The sequence below is a fragment of the Alosa pseudoharengus genome, unplaced genomic scaffold, assembly GCF_046254945.1.
Source record: "Alosa pseudoharengus isolate Yale_2024_CS ecotype anadromous, Long Island Sound unplaced genomic scaffold, YU_APseudo_1.1 YU_APseudo_1.1_scf_1, whole genome shotgun sequence".
Classification (NCBI taxonomy): Eukaryota; Metazoa; Chordata; class Actinopteri; order Clupeiformes; family Clupeidae; genus Alosa; species Alosa pseudoharengus.
The window spans coordinates 31,567,100-31,586,754 of record NW_027468564.1 but is presented as its reverse complement, the minus strand read 5'-3'; the positions used below and the strand labels follow the sequence as shown (position 1 = coordinate 31,586,754).

Here is a 19,655-nt window from a genome sequence, read left to right as displayed (position 1 = left end):
GTAAGCTAAACTATGGAGTAAACTCTCACTTTGTCCAGCTGCATCATTGCAAGGCAGGGACGCATCTGAAGCCTCATTAAACGAATCACCGTCATTTTCTGAAGGCAGATATTCCCCTTCAGAATCAGGGTCCGCGAATAGAAGACCAAACACTTCATTTCGGGTAAACTTTTTTGATGTCATTAGACGATAATCTAATGCAAATACTCGCTGACGTTGACAATATCGCTCTGACAAAGTGGCTCACACGCACACTAGCTCCGGTATTTCACGCACTGATTCAATGCGCTGTAGCTAGAAAGTTTTGTTTAAAGCGTGCCCTTTTTTAGACTCGGGGATGGCGTATGACATGTCTGCCATCTAGTGGAGTGGAGGTCGAACGAAATATGACACCCTATTTGACTAAATCGGCCGTTTTATTCAGTACCGCATCTTGTCGACTAAAGTCGACTGTGGCGCCTAGAGGGTTAAGGTTAGGGGTGTGAGGATTTACACGCGCAACTACCATCCCCATACACCCGCTAGCATACACCAGTTGATCCAATATTAGTGATGCAGATATAAAGTACATCTTATACACAGCAATTGAATTGAAATAGATATTGTACAGATTTGTATTATTTTGTAATTATTCCATATTTAGTGTAGTCATATCAGAACCTGAAGTACAATCCAAATGCAAGCATAAAACTTCAGAGTATTACCGGTATTTTTCATTTGAGGCCAAGATTATGCTTATAAGTTCATATGCAGTAAGCATTTGATTGCCAGTATGCATTTTGGATAACCCAAAGTCCTTTGGGGAGTTTTCATAGGGCATTTTACAAAATGCATGAGCATACCTTGGCAAATAATGGTCTAAAGCAGGGGTCACCAAATGGTGGACCGCGGTCCGACTCCGGACCCTGACGTGATCCTATCCGGACCCGGACCATAATAGCATAATTTAGATTTTCACGTAAGATTTCAAAGCTGTGCTAAATGTTTTGTTGGTTAGGATAACAGCATTTACTTCAGGAGCTTCAGGAACCATAATTAAGTGTGCTTGCAAGCACACTTATTGTTCTTCTTAAGTTTTATTATTATTTTTTAAGTGTGCTTGCAAGCACACTTATTGTTCTTCTTAAGTTTTATTATTATTTTTCCCGTCTCCCTAATTTTTTGTCAGCTCTAGCGCCTAGGCCCTTTGAGACAGAGACACCGTTCCAACTTTAAAACGTCCGGTCAGTACCGGTGTAAGTTGGTCGCGAAGATGACGTCAGGTGGGCGTGTCGTTCGTCCGCCATATTGGATTGAACAGAAAGCGAAACTAAATTTTCACAGGTCACAAATTTGGTCCGAACGCCACGAAACTTGACGTACATTATCCTTGGACCAAGCCTCACAAAAGTTACCGGAAGGATTTTTGATTTTCGAAAGCGTTTGCCCGTCACAGCCAAACGAAATCGGTGGCGAAGCTCCGAAACAGGAAGTCGTCCATATCTCAGGAAAACTGTCACATATCGATACCAAATTTTGTATATGAACTGGGGACTCCAATGTGAGGGTGCATAAGCTAAAAAAAAAAAGAAGAAATATTCCAAAAGTTTCCATCATTTGGCAAACAACCCACATGTATTTAGTAACTCTCACCATTCACCTTTGCACTATTCAACTTCTATCACAATGCCTTCCAAGTATGCTCAATGCCTCTGGGTAGCCACAATGTCTCCGGGCAACCTTGCCCAATCATGAAATCCTTGCTCTGCCATGGGATAGTATGGACTTACGAACTGAAATATTAAGGAGAACAGTAGCTATATATAGCTTACATAATAGAGTTGTTTTCACATTGACGGTATTCAAATAAAATTTTTCCTTATTGTTAAATGTCATGATGGGAGAGTATTATTAAAAACGTTACAAGTATGCAAATGCATATGTTTATTGGCATTTAGATTTTACTGTGTTGTTTTGTTGTAAAGACATGCAAGGCATTCTGGGCCGTAATGAACAGTGGTCGGCAGCACTCCATAGGCTATACGTATTAATATGAATAGGTGTTTCTGTAAACCTAGGGACAATAAACAGCTATCTCTGTTCAAAAACGAGCTGGTAATCGCTCATTGAAGAGGGAACTATGATAAAAAGATTGTTTTCCTAAAAGCATGGAGTTGACGAAAGAATAAGCAAGCAATGTCACGTTAATGCTGAACGCTAGGTGGCAACGTTGTATTACATTTGACTAAATACGGTGGCATTAGTGAGCTTCATAAGTAAGGAAGGTGCAAATATGTAATTTATCATGGGAAATTATTGGAAATGTTATTTCTTGTTTATTCTAATTGCAAACCACACACATCCATTCGTAATCACTCGTACACTTTTGATACCATTGGTATCAAAGACTGTCATTTCATTTATTTGTTGTTGCCTAGCAACTCTGGGAACAACAGAGCAAAGATTCTAGAACAGAGCTTCAGAGAGACACGTTTTGAGTTTGTGGCCAAGTGCCTAAAATATCGGTTTCCATGTGTACAGTATGTGCTGGATGGTGTGCATCCTTTATGAAAGTAAGTGTTTTATACAGTTACAGATATATTGAGTCATATGGTAGTGGTCAACATAAATGTGCCCCTTCTGTTATTAGAATGCTAAGCGGAGAAGCATGCTAAGCAGAGATTCAACATTATTCATTTCTTGTGTGGCTAGAAGCTAGGGAGGAGATATGTTGCTGTATGGGATTTATGTTGCTTAGCGTGAAGCATGGTCATTTGATATGAGATGCTTGTACTCGTAACTTTAGGACTCCTATTTTTTTTTTACTAAGAGTAATTCAGGAAGCATTTTAGCCCTAAAAGTAGCGCCTGAGTCTGTGACAGCTTAAAAGAAGTCACGAAGACTCCTAACTCACTAAGACCGAACAATTTTTTGTGGTGGCATTTCACGTCACGATGTTTTGAAATGCGTCTGCAGGAGCTAACAATCGCGAGGGAACAATTTTGCATTGTAGGCATAACTAAGGGATGCAGTAACCCCACCAACAACAACCAAAACTAGCCTACTCATTGTCAACATGTACATTAAATGTAACGTTTCATTGTGAATCAAATTAAAATGTTCTCCTTGCAAACGTTGGCATATGGTGACAGATTAATTTAATAATGTTGCTGCGTGAATCACGGTAAGCGCGAATGAAGTGGCCACTTCTTAATGGGACTCACTGTATGGAAGTAGGCTTAGTAAAATAGAGATGTTTAAAATAAGATAAAGTTAGGATATGCCCGCTTGACAACGGAAGAGATAACTGGCCTTTGGCCATAACAACCATCCATTTAGAACAACTGGCCTTCATAACAACCAAGGATCTTAGCTGTGATTCATGTAGTATGCATGCAATGTGATGCAAAGTATAGAAAGGTGATTAAATATAGGCTACAGAGACAGGTCAAGAAATATAGTGCAATGTAGACAGTAGTATACAGTTGATTTACAGAAGGTGGTTTAGAGTAATATGAATTAAATATAAATATGTGCAGTGTATTAGCAGTCATTCTCATACAATAAGTAGAATAATGTATGTAGATGTAGCAGTAACATTATAATAGTAAAAATAATAATATAGATATATGCAGTGTATTTACAGAGTATAATAAAACAGATATGTACATAACATACAGCTATGTGCAGTGTGGAAACAGTGTCATTGTAGTGCAGAAACAACATTATAAGAGTAGTAAGAATAAGTCTATGTGCAGGATGAATAGTATAAAGATCAGTAGAATAACTATGTATAAATGTAATTACAGTAGGCTTTAATGTCACGCAAAAAGTACAACCAAAGCTGAGCTTGATCAACTAGAACGTCTAAAGAACCAGAACTTGAGTGTAGTTTTTTGCTGGGTCCCAGGCCATGTTGGTCTGAGGGGAAATGAGAAAGCGGACAGTGCTGCTAAGCAAGCCCTCAATGATGAAGTCACAGAATGTCAAATCCCTGCCCCAGACCTTAAACCTATACTGAACTCTTACATCTCAGATAAGTGGCAATCTGAATGGGATTAATGTACCAACAACAAGCAAGGAATGTGAATTTTGGCACATTTTCATGATCCACTGGGTCGTTATGGGCCACACAAAATACGGTGTTGCTAAAATTACTCCTATTGTGGCTATTAGAGACATGCGTTCATGAGTATCCAGCTACATTCAATGAGTTAAGTAAAATACATTCACACACACAAAAAAAACATCACTAATGTTGTGGACATTCCTTTATTCTGAGATACATCAATAGGCTCTCAAAACAATCCCAAACAGACATAAGGTCTTTATAGAGCAAATATATATAGATTATTTGTCAAATAAACCAGTAAAACAGAATTAGGGGATGTAATGTATAACATTCACACTCATAGCTCATATTTTTTAAATAAATCAGTGAAAAAGTATCCTGACAAACAAGCAGCATTTTAATGCCTTAGTCATATTTCATAATTTCACATTTTTCTCTAGGTTACCTGATAGCCCAGTTTGAGAGGTGCAAGACGCGTGACATTATTTATTTTTGCAGCCAATCACTGCTGTTGTTTTATTTTATTGATTTGATTTTAGTCGTAGAAGCTAAATTTGAAGGCAGGCCACAGGTAAAATCCAACGAACTGCATTCACCCCGCAAGGCAATAGTTGAATAGAGCTTTTGAGGCTCCAACACTGAAAGGCACTGTTAGAATGCTTGGATCAAGCCAAGGGGGCAGGCGAATTCCCGGAAGTAGAAGCATCGATGTAGCGGTGGTTATCAACTCTCTGCTAACCCCATAGAACGCCCATCCATTTAGGATTTTTTTGAACTCCCATAACTTCATAACATATATCATGTGCCGATATTTTAGCTTCTGTGTTATCTATAGGGATGGGTCGCTCGACACACAGTCCCGACACACGTCTCGAGCTTGCGAAACACTAGTGCTTCGAAACACCGCTTCGGAGCCTATCTTGAAATGAGGTTGTCACGTGACCTATTGAAACGAAGCTTCGTTACCTCACTGACACGTCATGCAGGTCTCAAAACACAGCACAGACTCACCCAAATAGGTAAACTGTTAATGCATTAAACAATACATCATGTCTAACATAAGTCTGTGTATCCCCCATCTTCATGCTCTGGCCAATATCAGGCTCTTACGGGCACATCTGTTTCACATGAATGTAACTTTAGCCAGTATGCTAGGCTATATGTAGCCTACATTAGTAGCCTAAACAACGTCAAGAATAGTGCCTATGAAGGAGCTTTTAGCTCGGTTGACTGCACGCTCGACTCCCGATCCGGGATAGTAGCCTACTGTTTGCGGGTTCAAGTCCGACGGGTGCGGGCAGATACTAAAGTTCATATTTTTAAACTTACATTTTCCAAAGCTGGTGATGTCTTCAGTAAAAAGAGCCGATTAAGCGCCAGCACAGCAGAATAAATCATATTCTGAAATAAAAACATTTGTATTTGAGTATTCGTGCATTTCTGCAAATTCATGCATGTCTGTAATGTTGGTGTAGGGATTTTTATTGACCACCAGATGGCGTTGTGGAGTAGTGTGTCAAAAGCTTCGAGGCATCAAACCAGTTTGGCTGTAGAAGCACCACTGTTTCAAAAGCCTCGCTCGGCACATCCCTAGTTATCTACATAAACAATAAAAGGCAAAACAAGACTCGACTACCTCGTACGTAACGTTAGGTTCCCGTAAGAAGAATGTTTAGCATGTCCGGTTGAAGGGAAGCTAACGCACTGAAGGGAGATAACCGTATTGTTTGGATAAGAAGCGTAGTCCAGCCAGCACGGAAACTCGTGAACAAAGCTATGTAGCCTACAATAGCATTGTAGCCTATGTTAAGGTAAAGCATAGAGGCAAGTAAACCTAATGGAAAAACAGTAGTTTTACCGTTAGGTAGTCTAACGATAATCTTTTCGTTTTCGATGGATTGACGTAGGTCAGAAAAGTGGAAAGAAGATTAGCCTCAAGGCTATAACTTTTTTGTTTTGTTTTACCATGACTGTTTTTGAAGATGATCATGTGTGGTAGTTTCAACATTAACACAACTTGATATCACTTGTGAGGATGATAATAATAATACATAAATAAATGTTTAACTTTGATGACTTTGAAGGCGAAGGAAGTGTGAGAAGAATTTCTGTGTAGCCTATCTATCATATGAGTTACAAGATTCAGTTCGATGGCTAACGTCACGAAGTTAAGTGCGAGTCTGCGCAGTACTGGGGGGACCAACTGAAAAATTACTCAGTACCCTCCCATTGAGAACGACGGAGTCTGTTCGTCCATTTCTTTTACTGTCTATGGATCAAGCCAGGTTCAGCATAGCGTATGTCACTGTCTGCTCACGTTGGTGACCGGACCAGGGCAAGCACACTTTCGCAGTTCCCGCCGGAAATGCAGTCTAGTTTTGCTTGCTGCTACTCAGCCAGTGAAATCTGTGAATTCTGATAAAGTCGAGCCAGTGAGTAAAGTAGCCTACTATAGTACAGTACGCTGTGTTTGGAAAATAGGGTCCCGCTGGATTTTCATGTAAAAATAGATTTTTTTGCATATTTTGCTAATATAGAGTCTAAGGAACAAGATTTTTTTTGTCTTCAAATTTTCACGATCCATCTTTAGTGTTTTTTTCTGTATGTTTTAAAATAAGTGATTATATCTAGTACGAAAAGTGATTTTCACATTTTCTTCTATTTTTTTGACAATTAATTCCACTTTTTGCACACAAAACCCCCAGATAATGTAGAAAGGTTGTTGGTTCTAAAACAATATCCATAGTTTTCAAACTTTGAGTGTCTGAAAAGTGTAAAAACACCTCCACCCTTGTTGCCTATGTCAAAAACGATTTCTTAATCTTTGCTTTTCTTGATGCTTTCCTTGACCTGCCATGTCATTCTATTGTCTATCTTAAGATAAATTTGTCTTGGAAATAATCTAAAATAGTACAGGCAACACAGTACACCACTAGGTGTCATAGGCATGGGTAGTTGAGTAACAGTAGGCAAAATTAAGAAACAAAAGAATATAAGGTACAAACAAACAGACAAACCACGGATGGCCCTCTCACAGCCTGAACTAATACAAAAAAAAAAAACTCAAGGGAAAACATTGCTTAGACACTAAACCATGTGCATTTGCTCTCTTTAAAAGCAACGGGTTATCCACAGCCAACAGGCCGGGCGTGCGAGAGAAGCAATGAAGTTTTAGAATTAAGAATGAAGCCATGTTCTTCCAACAACAACAACCACAAACACCCATGCGGCAAAAATATCAAATGACCGGTTGTGTTCTCCCAGAGAGAAAGCTACGTATATGATCACCACCCACGGGTGGGCGTGTAAGCCAGCGCTGCAGGTCAGCCTTTCCACATACACATCTGGCTTTAAAGTTCACCCTCCTGGTAGCATACCTATCTACTGCCAAGGCCTGAAGGGGACGGGGAGAATATTTACTTCTGCTACACTGGCAGAGAACTCATGTGAAACAGAATGTGGGAGGTGGAAGGGGTTTGAATGCTGTCCGGCAGTATTATGAGTGGAAGGTCTCTTCCCCATACGGCCTGATCTTATAGTGTGTGCCAATTCTATCAAGACACTCCACAATTTCATACTTGGTAGACACCCATGTATCCTGGATTTTGTGGCGACCGTTAAAATGGTTCTTGCAAAAGAGTCACTGTACATTATACTTAGCAGACACTTCTTGACCAAAGTCACTTACATACTGTATGTCAGCTATATTACAAGGGATCACATTGTCCCCGGAGCAACTTGGGGTTAAGTGCCTTGCTCAAGGGCATAACAGTGAAAGCCGGGAATTGAACCGACAACTTTCAGGCTACTGCACGCTAGCCCAGCTCCTTAACCACTACACTACCACTGCCCACTTGAAAGACTAGAGTGCCAGGTGGTAATATGGGTACAGTGTCAGGACCGCACACTGCAATCTCCCAGAAGAACTACATTTACTGAGTTAAAAACATAACTGATGACCCTGGTGGGTCGAAACGTTGCGTTATGTGTTATGATTGCAGTGTGCGGACAACTACTCTTCTTTCCTTGATAAGCTTTTTTGTCCTGCACCTGGCCTCAGTGAGGTTGGATGTGCATACAACCACTTTGAAGAGGACTACAGTGTTAGGACCACCATGCCTACGATATGCCGCAGCCTCTTCTAAGTGTCTCCTAGCACTAGCATAGACAGAAGTCAGGTACTCTTGATGTTGCACCACCTAATCAGTCGGTGGACTGTCCCTGTGGTCACCTCCAGTATTTCCAAGTAGGTAGTCGACTGGTAACTGTGGCTTCTGACCGAACATAAGCTCGTATGGGGAGTGCTGTGTGGACTGGTACATGGTGGTATTATAGGCGAACAGGAGCTGAGGGAGCAACTGGGGCCATTTACGCTTCTTTTCAGGGGGTAAGGTCCTGAGCAAGTCATGAAGTGTCCTGTTGAAAGTGGTGGTTCTAGTCTTTGTTATGATGTAGGTGTCACACAGGTGCTTCAACAGCTCCCCCTCAAAGCTGCGCCCCTGATCAGAGTGGATTCTCCTTGGCACACCATACACATAGAACCATCTCTCAGTTAGAATCTTAGCTACGGTGGAAGCTCTCTGATAAGGGGTGGGAAAGGCCTGGGTAAACTTTGAGAAAACATTTGTGACTACCAGGACGTTCTCCTATGCTAGCCCAATCCAAGAGAGTAAAGTCAATGGAGATTATCTACAAAGGCTTAACAAAGGCTAACATATTTCCCAAGAAGGTTCTGGCTTGGGTTGTCTTGCTTTAGCAACCACACAGTGCTCACACTCAGAACGCCACTTTTGCATCTCATGCCACATCTGGGGCCAGAAGCACCTCTGTCATATCAAATCTGTGGTCCTGTCCACCCCCAGATGGCCGTGGTTGTTGTGTAGGCTAGTGAGCACTTCAACTCGCAACACCTTTGGCAGCAAAAGCTGCAGCACTGGATCCCTGGAAGGAGGAGCCTAGATCGCTCGGTACAAGGTCCCATCCACTTCCTGCATCTGGGACCACTGCTTTATCAGCTGCGGACTCCACTTGTCTTAACGGGTATGTGGTCGTCCCTGTCACCAAAACCACAGGTATCTGGAAATACAGGGATCAGTACCTAGCAGGACTTTCAGGTCTCTTTTGGTTTGACCAGGGATGGTGTCCACCATACAAGATTCTGTCATCCAAGAGTCTTGGATAGGTGCACTCGAGGCTTGCATGTTGGCTATGGCAAGCGGCAGGGGGACGTCCAGGCTGTGTGACACAGATCGCAAAGAGTTGTGGGAAGCCTAGAAAGGGTATCGGCATTGCAATTAGCTGTCCCAGGACGATATTTGATGTTATAATAAAGAGGGCAAGCTGAGAAACCCTGCACTGTTCCAGAGCGCCCAGTTTCGCTGACTGCAGGTATTGGAGGGGTTGTTGTCAGTGTACACGGTGAACGTGTTGCCCAGGAGATACTTGCCATTTTGATTGTGATTGCCCACTTGACTGCAAGGAGTTTGAGTTTCATGGCACTATAATTTGACATGTTCCTCTCACTTGGCCGCAAGCCCCGGCTAGCAAAGGCTATTGGTCGCTGTAACCCATCCTTCTCCTGTGACAGAACTGCCCCCAATCCTGCATGGCATGCATCCGTCTCTAAGATAAAGGGATGACTGAAATCGGCATAACCTAGGACTGGTGCTTGAACAAGCCATTCTTTTGAGGCTCTGAATCCAGAAAAAGTTCTGAAGGCAAACCTGAACGTCACTACATTTAATGTTAACTATCCAATATTCAGATGTCTGTAATTGAAATGTATGCAAATTAGCGCATAATTAATGAGATATTGTTAAATTACATGCATAAACATATATTTTCAGAAAACTTGTAATGCAAAAAAATATTGTCTCTACATAAATAATCAACTAGTAAAGTTTCATAAGAATACCAAAGAGTTACATTTTTTACCCTATTCACCCATTCTATGTTGCCTATGGAGGCCAGTTTTAGGCCGCAAATGCTAATTAGCAGGTTTAAAACTAAAAAATCAGCTAAGTAAATATGATATTCAGAATCAGCACCCAAAAATTAGGCAGAATACCCTCTTTACCAGTGTTTTCTCACATTTAACCCCCAAGTGACAGTAGTCCCAGTCTTAATTATGCATTATATAAATGATGATGTCACCTAAGTGTGAAAATGGATCGTGAAAATTTGAAGACAAAAAAAATCTTGTTTCTTAGACTCAATACTAGCAAAATATGCAAAAAAATCAATTTTTACAAGAAAATCCAGCGGAATTACACAAGACACCGTACTACTATGGGGAAGAGACTCACTGATAGCCTGAAACGAGCGAGGAGAGGAGACAAGAAACAATCAGATGGATATCTAAGTTAACGATAAGTAAGTTATTTTCAAATCGTCGATTGCTCAAAGAGGAGAAAACTAGACAGCGAGAACAGAGCTTTATATAATGACACGGGGGCAATACCACGCAAAACTGTCACGTCCGTAACGCCAACTAAATATGGATGTGACAGTTTTGCGCGGAATTGCCCTGGGCCCAGTTTCCCGAAAGCATCTTAAGCCTAAGAGCGTCGTAAAGTCCCTCTTACGAACGTCTTAAGATTTGCCGACTGTTTCCCGAAACCATCGTAGCTTAAGAACGTCGTGAAAACACTATACGAGTGCTCCAGAGTTCTCGTTACCGGCTAAGAGCGTCTTAACAGTACTTCTCACTGAGGTCACCAACAGGACATACAGAGGAATTACAATTTAGAATACATAATCCAACTTACGTTCCCATTCTTTATTGTGTTTACCTGATGAATCAGATTTTAGCGTGCAAAATAGTATAGCCTACATTTAATGGTCATAATAATGATGAATGAAAAGCGGACAAAATTCAATCCAGTTATGAAACGAGACGTTGCCAGAATTGTTTGCCATTATCTTTGCTAAGTAAAGGCTATCATTTATTAGCCTGGAAGTACGTAGACAGGCCAAGGCCAGGCTAACACTTTTCCACCAAGTTGTGCGAAAATTGTAGGCTATCCGTAGTTTCTTTATGTTGACAGAACCGCACTACAGTAGCATACATGGTGCAGTAAATGGGAGCTCTTGGTAGCGCGTGCAACTAACGTCTCCCAGATAGCAAAATTTGACCGGCCCACCTCTGGCCCACTACCTTGCCTCAGGGTTTTGTGAGTGTTGGCCCAGTTCTGGCTGGGCCTCCGGCCCAACAATGGCCCAGGCACTGATAACTGACTCAAAGAATTTCCTCTGGCCCAGATGTGGCCCACATACTGCAAAATGACTCTCATTGTTTCTGTTGGCCCAGGTCTGGCCCACACACTGTAAAATGACTCTTATTGGAACTGTTGGCCCAGGTGTGGCCCACACACTGTGAAATGACTCTTATTGTTTCTGTTGGCCCAGGTGTGGCCCACACACTGTGAAATGACTGTCATGCATTCTGTTGGCCCAGGTCTGGCCCACACACTATATAACTGAGTGTTGGCTGGGCCTCTGGGCCTGTACTGGCCCACACACTATAAAACTGATCTGACTGAGTGTTGGCTGAGTGTCGGCTGGGCCTCTGGGCCTGTACTGGCCCACGCACTATAAAACTGATCTGACTGAGTGTTGGCTGAGTGTCGGCTGGGCCTCTGGGCCTGTACTGGCCCACGCACTATAAAACTGATCTGACTGAGTGTTGGCTGAATGTCGGCTGGGTCCCCGGGCCACATGTGGCCCATTAACTACCAAAAGTACTTGAAAATAAACACAAATCCAGAACTAGTAATTAAAAGCACAAGCTACTTTTATTAACAAGTTTGACAAACACAGCCTTGCAAATAAAACAAACATTTAAAAAGTATACAAGCTTTTACATATATACACACTTTAGAAATTAAACAAGTTAAAATATACAATCTACTTTTATCTACAAGAATCGACATCTTTCATATACAAAAACACAAACAATTAAACATTTTAAAACTGTATAATGATTCAAAGAAATAAATTATTCTAAATTAACATTAAACATTTACAGAAATATTCTATCTCTCTCCCTCACTCACTCACTCTAAAAGAGTAATTCCATTGTCAGTAGTTAAGTGTTGTGCTAGTGCTTTAAATTCTGTATTTTTGTACCATGTACCATGACCTACCCAGCTACATACATGCACACATACTCACTCTCCAAGTATTTTTCAATAGCAGCAACCTTTGCCACCTGCCTTCTCTTTCTGTTCTCGCTTTATTGTTGCCTCCACCAGTTTCAGCAGTACTACCAGCCGGGGGTGTCTCCAAACTGCATTTAGGTATAAAATAATATTATAAGATCATTATGAGGTCTAAAGCAAGTTTTCAACATGTCATCTGTCAGAGAAGTTCTGTTTGTCCACTCAAATATACTTACAGATAGCCACCTCAGCTCTCTGTGGGGGTTGATCAAAGAGTTCTTTCCATCCATCCTTCAATTTGAGATGCATGGACAGCATGTCATTTCAAAAGAAAAGAAAAAAATCATTAAACTATTTATCCTTTACTGTCTGACAAAATATTACTAAAGCCCAGTCTTGCCACTCTGCAGCTGTCTTGGTAACACCTCCCTGGTAGTTATTTTGGGCAACATTGACATTGTGTGATTGTTAAATGCTGATATATTACCAATGACAATCACCAAGAGCAAGACATATTTGTCAACACATACAGACCTGAAGCACAAAGGCTTGTGGACTTCCTTCACAAGAGCCTTGTGGGTGCTCCAGTTGGTTGGCCATGTTTTCAACAGTGCATGTTTCCTGCCCACTCCTGTTCTTTGCTGACATAATGGATGAGGCAAACCAAAAGCATCTAAAAATGACACATCACAAAACACAGGCCTAGATGAAAGCTGATTCCTATGATTTGGCTCATCTAAACAAAAACGTATTACTTATTCTATTAAATCAATGTACAACTTACCAAGAGCTCTTCAGGTCTCCTGTTTTTCCAACACAAGAAATGGTTCACACATGTATACACGGGTAGCCTTCTTCATCCAAAGGAATGCAGGCAGGTCTCTGGTCAGTGTGGCCTGGATTCTGAGGTGTACATTTAAAATAAGTCACAGTAACGTTAGGTTAATGGAAGTATATGTGTTCAAAATGATTACATGATCATAAACAACCCCTCAGTACAAAATACAGAACGACCTTAAAATACAGATTTTGATGAGCTTTACATGACCAGGACAGGACCCACCCTGCTACCATCTCTCTCTCTCTCTCTCTCTCACACACTCACACACACACTCTCTTAAGGCATACAGTCTCAGTCCTGCCTACCTAGTGCCTGAAGTTGGATAGATAACGATGAAATGCCCAATTACCAATTGCTATATTCTAAGTCATGCATTACTGGTTAACTGTTAAGCTATTTCTAAAATGATTAGATCACACTTTTCTTTGAAAACCACATAAGTATTAGGGGTGTAACGGTTCATGTATTCGTATTGAACCGAAACGGTACGGGCGTCACGGTTCGGTGCATGAATTTACACGGAGAATACACGGTATAAAAATACATAAAACTTGTGTGCGGATTAATTCATGTCATGCGCAATTACTGTTAAGTAGCGAGAGTTACGGGAGTTCTTTAGCGACACCTAACGCTAATCTGTAGCCTCGCCTTAGCTCGGAAGCTCTGATTGGCGTTGTTCAGCATTGGGTATGTGAGTGGAAAAAATGCTACACATATTCGAAGCCATCACCCAGATGATGTAGGCTACCAATCACTGAAACGAGGGGGAAAAAACTTCCCCTGCGCTTCAGCAGCCTTTGGATACACATACAAATAGGGCCAAAACCTATGGCTTAAATTAAATGATTTCGTAAGGACAGAAAGCTATGTAAATCGCGTGGTAATTACCTTTATGTTGGGGTAACTTGTAACTTCTCACATGAGGAGCTGGTAGTGTTAAGTGCATAGACAGTAAAATAAAGTGACAATGCTAACCAGGCTAATAAACAAACCATGCTACGGTGAGTTAACGTCAAAGGGCAAAGTCACGTGACTTCTAGTTGTAGTCTGTTTATGAAATGAAAGGAGCAATTTCGTTTTTTAAAAAAAGGCAAAATAGTGTGATATTTTCACAGTTAGTAGGCTAGATTATTACTTTACACACAATGAAAAATATTGAGGCAAATTGTAGACCCTTCCATATACAACTAAACACAGATGTTGAAGGTCTTGCTTAAGTGGATTTTTAAAAATAATTTTCTATGTAATTTGCACTTTCAGAAATAAGAGATGCTGTAGGCCTATTTTCAGTTTTATAGCTGATTGTCTTATTTTGTTTACAAGTTACAGATGGAGTCTGGGCACTTATTGTACTGTTTAGCCTACATCTTACACACTTCAGGCTGTTGCAGATAACTCAGGGAAGAGACTGTATGACACTAGGTGGTACAGCCTGAGACATGTACAAAAAAAATGCTTTCTGCATTTTTGTTTTGCTTTTCCCTCCATTGTACCGAACTCGTACCGAACCGTGATGTCCGAACCGAGGTATGAACCGAACCGTGACTTCTGTGTATCGTTACACCCCTAATAAGTATGCAAGTATAGCTAACGTTACAGCACTGAACGTTTTTGACTAACCACCAACACTGACGTTAACGGTAATTAGGCCAACAAAGTAGGCTAAGAAATCATAACGTATGTTACCTAGCTTCGTCATCGTCAAGGGGGTTAGATTGAAACACCCATTCTTGTTATGCTACTTGTTAAACTTTGTCTGCAATAATAAGCCTACGTACATTCATAATGATTTACATGCAATAACAGGTAAAGGTAAAGTTGCATGTTACTTACCGCAGGCAGTGTCCAAAACGAGACAATTTCACGCCGTCCTGCTGGTTTCAAACTGAACAGTTGCTCTGCTCGTGGCTCTTCCACATGTAATGGGCCGACAGTAACTTTACAGAATTGGGCCATGCACGTTTAGCGTCCGGCTGTCGCTAAATGTTTCATTTTTGCCGCCAACAGCCGCGATACTGATCATTGTTCGTTCCTGAAGTATCGGGCCACACACGGTATGAAATCCGTCTGCCGAGATTGATTCGAAAACTGGCAGTAGCCCATCAAACCCCAATCGGGCCAAATAAGACACTCAGTAATCAGCCCAACTACTGCGTGTCAGTGTCGGCCCATTCAAGGGGACAGTGCCTCAGCCGACCTGAAACTCCGCCGACAGTGGCAGCACTCAGCCAGGATCGGGCCGACTGTGTTTACTGTGCTTCAGCTGACTCGGACCTCAGCCGACACTGCCAGCACTCAGCCAGAATCGGGCCGACTATGCTTGCTATCTGGATTTATAAAAACAATATATTTATGGAATAGGCTAAAACTAGACCTCTGATTGCTGTTTACGGTTAAACTGCGATGATGTGAACAACAGCCAGCAGAGGGCACTTATACAGCCAAGGCTACCATGCACTCGTATATCAAAGATCGTAATTCTTGATTTCGCTTGCAAACTGACGGTTTTATGCGTTTACTAAACAAAGATTAAGGAAATTAAACACCACTTTTCCATCAAAATGCTTGTTGTAAAAGGCATAACTTGTTAGATTTAAGAACTAGGTTCGCTAGCTCTGTGTGTTATGAGCAAATAATCTTTGGTTATGAGTCCCATAGAACAACACTGCCATCTACTGGATTAGAAAGTGTCAGCAGGCTACTTGTGGATCTGGGTGGCTTCTCTGCGCAAAGTTTGTATCAAAAATACGTGATCCACAAATGCGAAAACGATAACTGTGTGTGCTGGTGATCCACAAATGCAAAATTAGATTTCACAAAGGCAATTTTCAGTTTTACAAATGCCATTTCATTTACAAATACACATCTACAATTGTGAAAACCAATTTACAAGTAATTTTTTTATTTCTGGATGTCAAAACACGAATGCAAGTCAAGAAATATTTGAGGATGTCGCCATCTACAGGATTGCGATTTCTGTGTGCCGGTGAATTAAAGTAGGCCTATTTACGTGTGGATTTGTGTGACTTTCATGTGAAGAACGTCTCAAAAACACGTAACTTTGGAAAGCGAAGAATGCATGTGCTGGTGATCCACAAATGCAGAATTACATTTCACAAATGAAATTTTCGGTTTTACAAATGGCATTTTATTTACAAATGCACATCTATATTTGTAAAATTCAATATACGAGTTACAAATATGATTTTTTTATTTGTAGATATCAAAACACACATGCAAATCAAGAAATATTTGTGGATCCCCCTCTGCGCATATACAAATATTCAGTGTTGTGCCAGTTCACAGCTTTTCTGAACTAGTTAAAGTTCAGTTCATACATGCTCAAAGTGAACAGTTCACGTTCAAAGTTCACAATTTTAATTCTGAACTAGTTCAAAGTTCAGTTCATTTAACTTTTTTCGTGAGATATTCAAATAAATACTTTTTTTCACACTACGAGCTAGAAATCACTATACGTTCTTTGAAGCTGCTCATTGTAGACATTTGCTCATGACACTGCAATTGTGGGTTTCTTACCAGGTGATGAAACTTGCAGCAGTACAGACAAGGTAGACCAGTTCTATACTTAGTGCAATGAAATCTACCAGCATTTAATTAAAAAAAGAATATATAATATGAAATATGTATATATTATTTGATATATATGATATTATATATACATATGTGTGTGTATGTAATGAGCAAAACTCTTGAATGAAGGTAATGAAGGCAAAATGAAGGCAAAACTCAAAGGCACAAAAAACTTTATTTTTAAGGAAACTGCGTATCTTTATGGTTGATACAGTGATTTTTAAGATGTAACTTTGTGTAAGATGGAACTTTATGCAACTTTAGGTAGGTAACTTCAACTTTCATACAGTATTTGGTGACCTTTTCCATTCAGTGCCAAAACAGTTAAATGCTTTAACAAAATTTGAGGCATTGTCTGTCACTGTGCACACAATTTTGTTCTGAATTTTAAATTTCTTGTACACCTCTGCCAGTACTTTTGCCAGTACATCATATGTGTGTGACCCCCTGACACGACGGCATGCAAGTGCAGCTGATTTCCTGAGTGATGGATCATGTTTGTCAAGCCAATGAACTGTAATGCCCATGAATCCCTTGTTGACAGCTGACCAGCAATCAGCTGTTGTGCAAACAAAATCAAGCTTGGCAAGTTCACTTTTTAATTTATTGATAACCTCCTTAAATTCTCTATTCAGTAGTCCCTGCACTTGCTTTCTTGAAGGCACATGTCTGGTTGGTTGCAAACCTGTCACTAGTCTGATGAACGAGGGTTTCTTAACTTTGCTTAGCAATATGGCGGGTACATACAAATGGGATTAACAGCACAAACTGTTGCGACGAAACAGATACATTTTTCCGTTTTGTCCAGTTACTCTTCAACTTCTTCTCCAAGTCAACGTCACACTAAAATCTATTGTTTATTGTAAAAGTTCATTTAAAATGAAATATTCCTATACTTAGCTATTTCCTCATAGATTTGCATGGTCCTACTAGCAACCCCACATATCATTTCAGTTGCTTGATTGTTTACACATGCTTTTTATGAGTTGGTGTTCCACCCTAGAAAATTTGAGTAGGCTAGGGAAAATATTTGTCAAGATATTTTAATGCCCAAATATGGCACGTGTTTTTTAAGCGTGTTTGCAGCAACAACCTTATCTGATTTGACACAGAATGACACTATAAGGAACTATGTTTTGCTGATCTAAAGGAGGTATTGAATTCATTTGAAAGAGAGAAATGTATGAGCAGTGTACATGTATAATTATTTCGTCACATCAAAAGGAAACACCAAAATCCCAGCAACCCTACAAAGTATGTCTACTTTATGTGTGTTAGTCTTTCCTCTATCCATCCACCACTATCTATCTATTTAATGAAACCTGTGCTCTGTTCTGTGCCTGTCCAGAGTTTATATATATACATCCGTCTGTGTCTGTCCAGAATATGCCGAATTCGAACACTGTAAGGACAAGAAGTTTGTGGACTTTGATAAAGTCCGTCGGGAGATCCAGGCGGAGACGGACCGGATCATTGGTTACAATAAGGGAATCTCCCCCATACCCATCAAACTTCGAGTCTACTCACCCAATGGTAATACACACACACACACACAGAGACAAACAGATCCAAAGTCTACAAATTAAACTGTAATGCCAGGAACACACCAGAAGTTAGGTGGAGGGGATGCATAGCATTCTCTTTTCTGTGTGTGCAATAACCCAGTCTGAGACCATTAGCCTAGCTTAGCATAAGTGTGTGCAATAACCCAGTCTGAGACCATTAGCCTAGCTTAGCATAAGTGTGTGCAATAACCCAGTCTGAGACCATTAGCCTATCTTATCTTAACTGTGTGCAATAATCCAGTCTGACACCATTAGCCTAGCTTAGCATAAGTGTGTGCAATAACCCAGTCTGAGACTGTTAGCCCAGCTTAGCACAATCCACTGGAAGTGGGTTAGACCAGTTGGCCTATTGCTAAAAATCTGATCATATCAATGTTATGTCTTAAACAGTCTTAAATATATAAACGAATAACACACTAGGTGTTTAACAACAAACAAAATTAACATGGAACTGACAAACTTTGCTGCCTGGATAGAATTTTTTTGCAGTATAAACAATATTTACTAGCAATATTACTGCTTAAAGTCTGATTTTCGGGCATATCCTTTGTGAAATTAGCATGAAATTACATGAAATTATCCTTAAACTTTATTCACTGTAGTGCATGCGGCTGATGCGTCCATACTACATTTGGGTCTAAGTGTAGGTTCTAAACCTAACCACAGTCATTTCCCAATCCCACCCATCTCTTTCTCCCACTCACTTCCTTTCACTTTCCTATCTAAATAAATGCAAAAGCCAAAAAGAATAAATAAATTGCGTCCACCTCTCTTTGTCTCCTTCCACCTCTAGTCTTGAACCTGACCTTGATCGATCTCCCGGGCATGACGAAGGTTGCTGTGGGTGACCAGCCAAAAGACATTGAGAATCAGATTAGGGATATGATCCTTGAGTTCATCACCATGGAGAATTGTCTCATCCTGGCTGTGACGCCTGCTAACACTGACCTTGCTAACTCGGACGCCCTCAAGATCGCCAAAGAGGTCGACCCAGAGGGTAAGTTTTGGTGTTTGCCAGCATGTATTTATCTGGTTTCAGTACAGACTAGACTATGAATATTTATTGATGCCCTGTGTGTGTAATGGGTCATGTTTTTATGAAGATGCAAGTCAAGTAACTTTTGTGTGTGTGTGGATGGGTGGGTGGCTGCACATGAATGCATTATTCCTTTTAATAAATTAACGAGGTGACCTGAAAGTGACCCTGATGACCTTTGACCTTGTGCTGACCCCCAGGCCTGAGGACCATCGGCGTGATCACCAAGCTGGACCTGATGGACGAGGGGACGGACGCGAGAGACATCTTTGAGAACAAGCTGCTGCCGCTGCGCAGAGGTTACACACACACACAAAGAGAGAAGCGCACACATACAGTACACATGCATACACACACACACTCTCACACACACACACACACAGAGAAGCGCACACATGGATACATCATGCAT

At 40.8% G+C, this 19,655-nt stretch overlaps 1 protein-coding gene and 1 long non-coding RNA gene across 2 annotated transcripts in view; one reads left to right on the top strand and one right to left on the bottom strand.

Annotated features, from left to right (window-relative positions):
- Positions 1 to 19,655, top strand: part of LOC143125732 (dynamin-2-like) — a 131,793-nt gene that overhangs the window by 30,664 nt on the left and 81,474 nt on the right. The window contains exons 3-5 of the mRNA XM_076287459.1: positions 18,026 to 18,175; positions 19,001 to 19,204; positions 19,444 to 19,542. Coding sequence (XP_076143574.1) covers positions 18,026 to 18,175; positions 19,001 to 19,204; positions 19,444 to 19,542 — 453 coding nt within the window. The remainder of the gene's footprint in view (positions 1 to 18,025; positions 18,176 to 19,000; positions 19,205 to 19,443; positions 19,543 to 19,655) is intronic.
- Positions 12,289 to 13,076, bottom strand: LOC143125752 (uncharacterized). Its single transcript, XR_012987311.1, has 4 exons — positions 12,995 to 13,076; positions 12,745 to 12,883; positions 12,447 to 12,501; positions 12,289 to 12,338 (listed from the first exon to the last, which is right to left on the bottom strand). It is a non-coding gene; the product is annotated as an uncharacterized LOC143125752 (long non-coding RNA).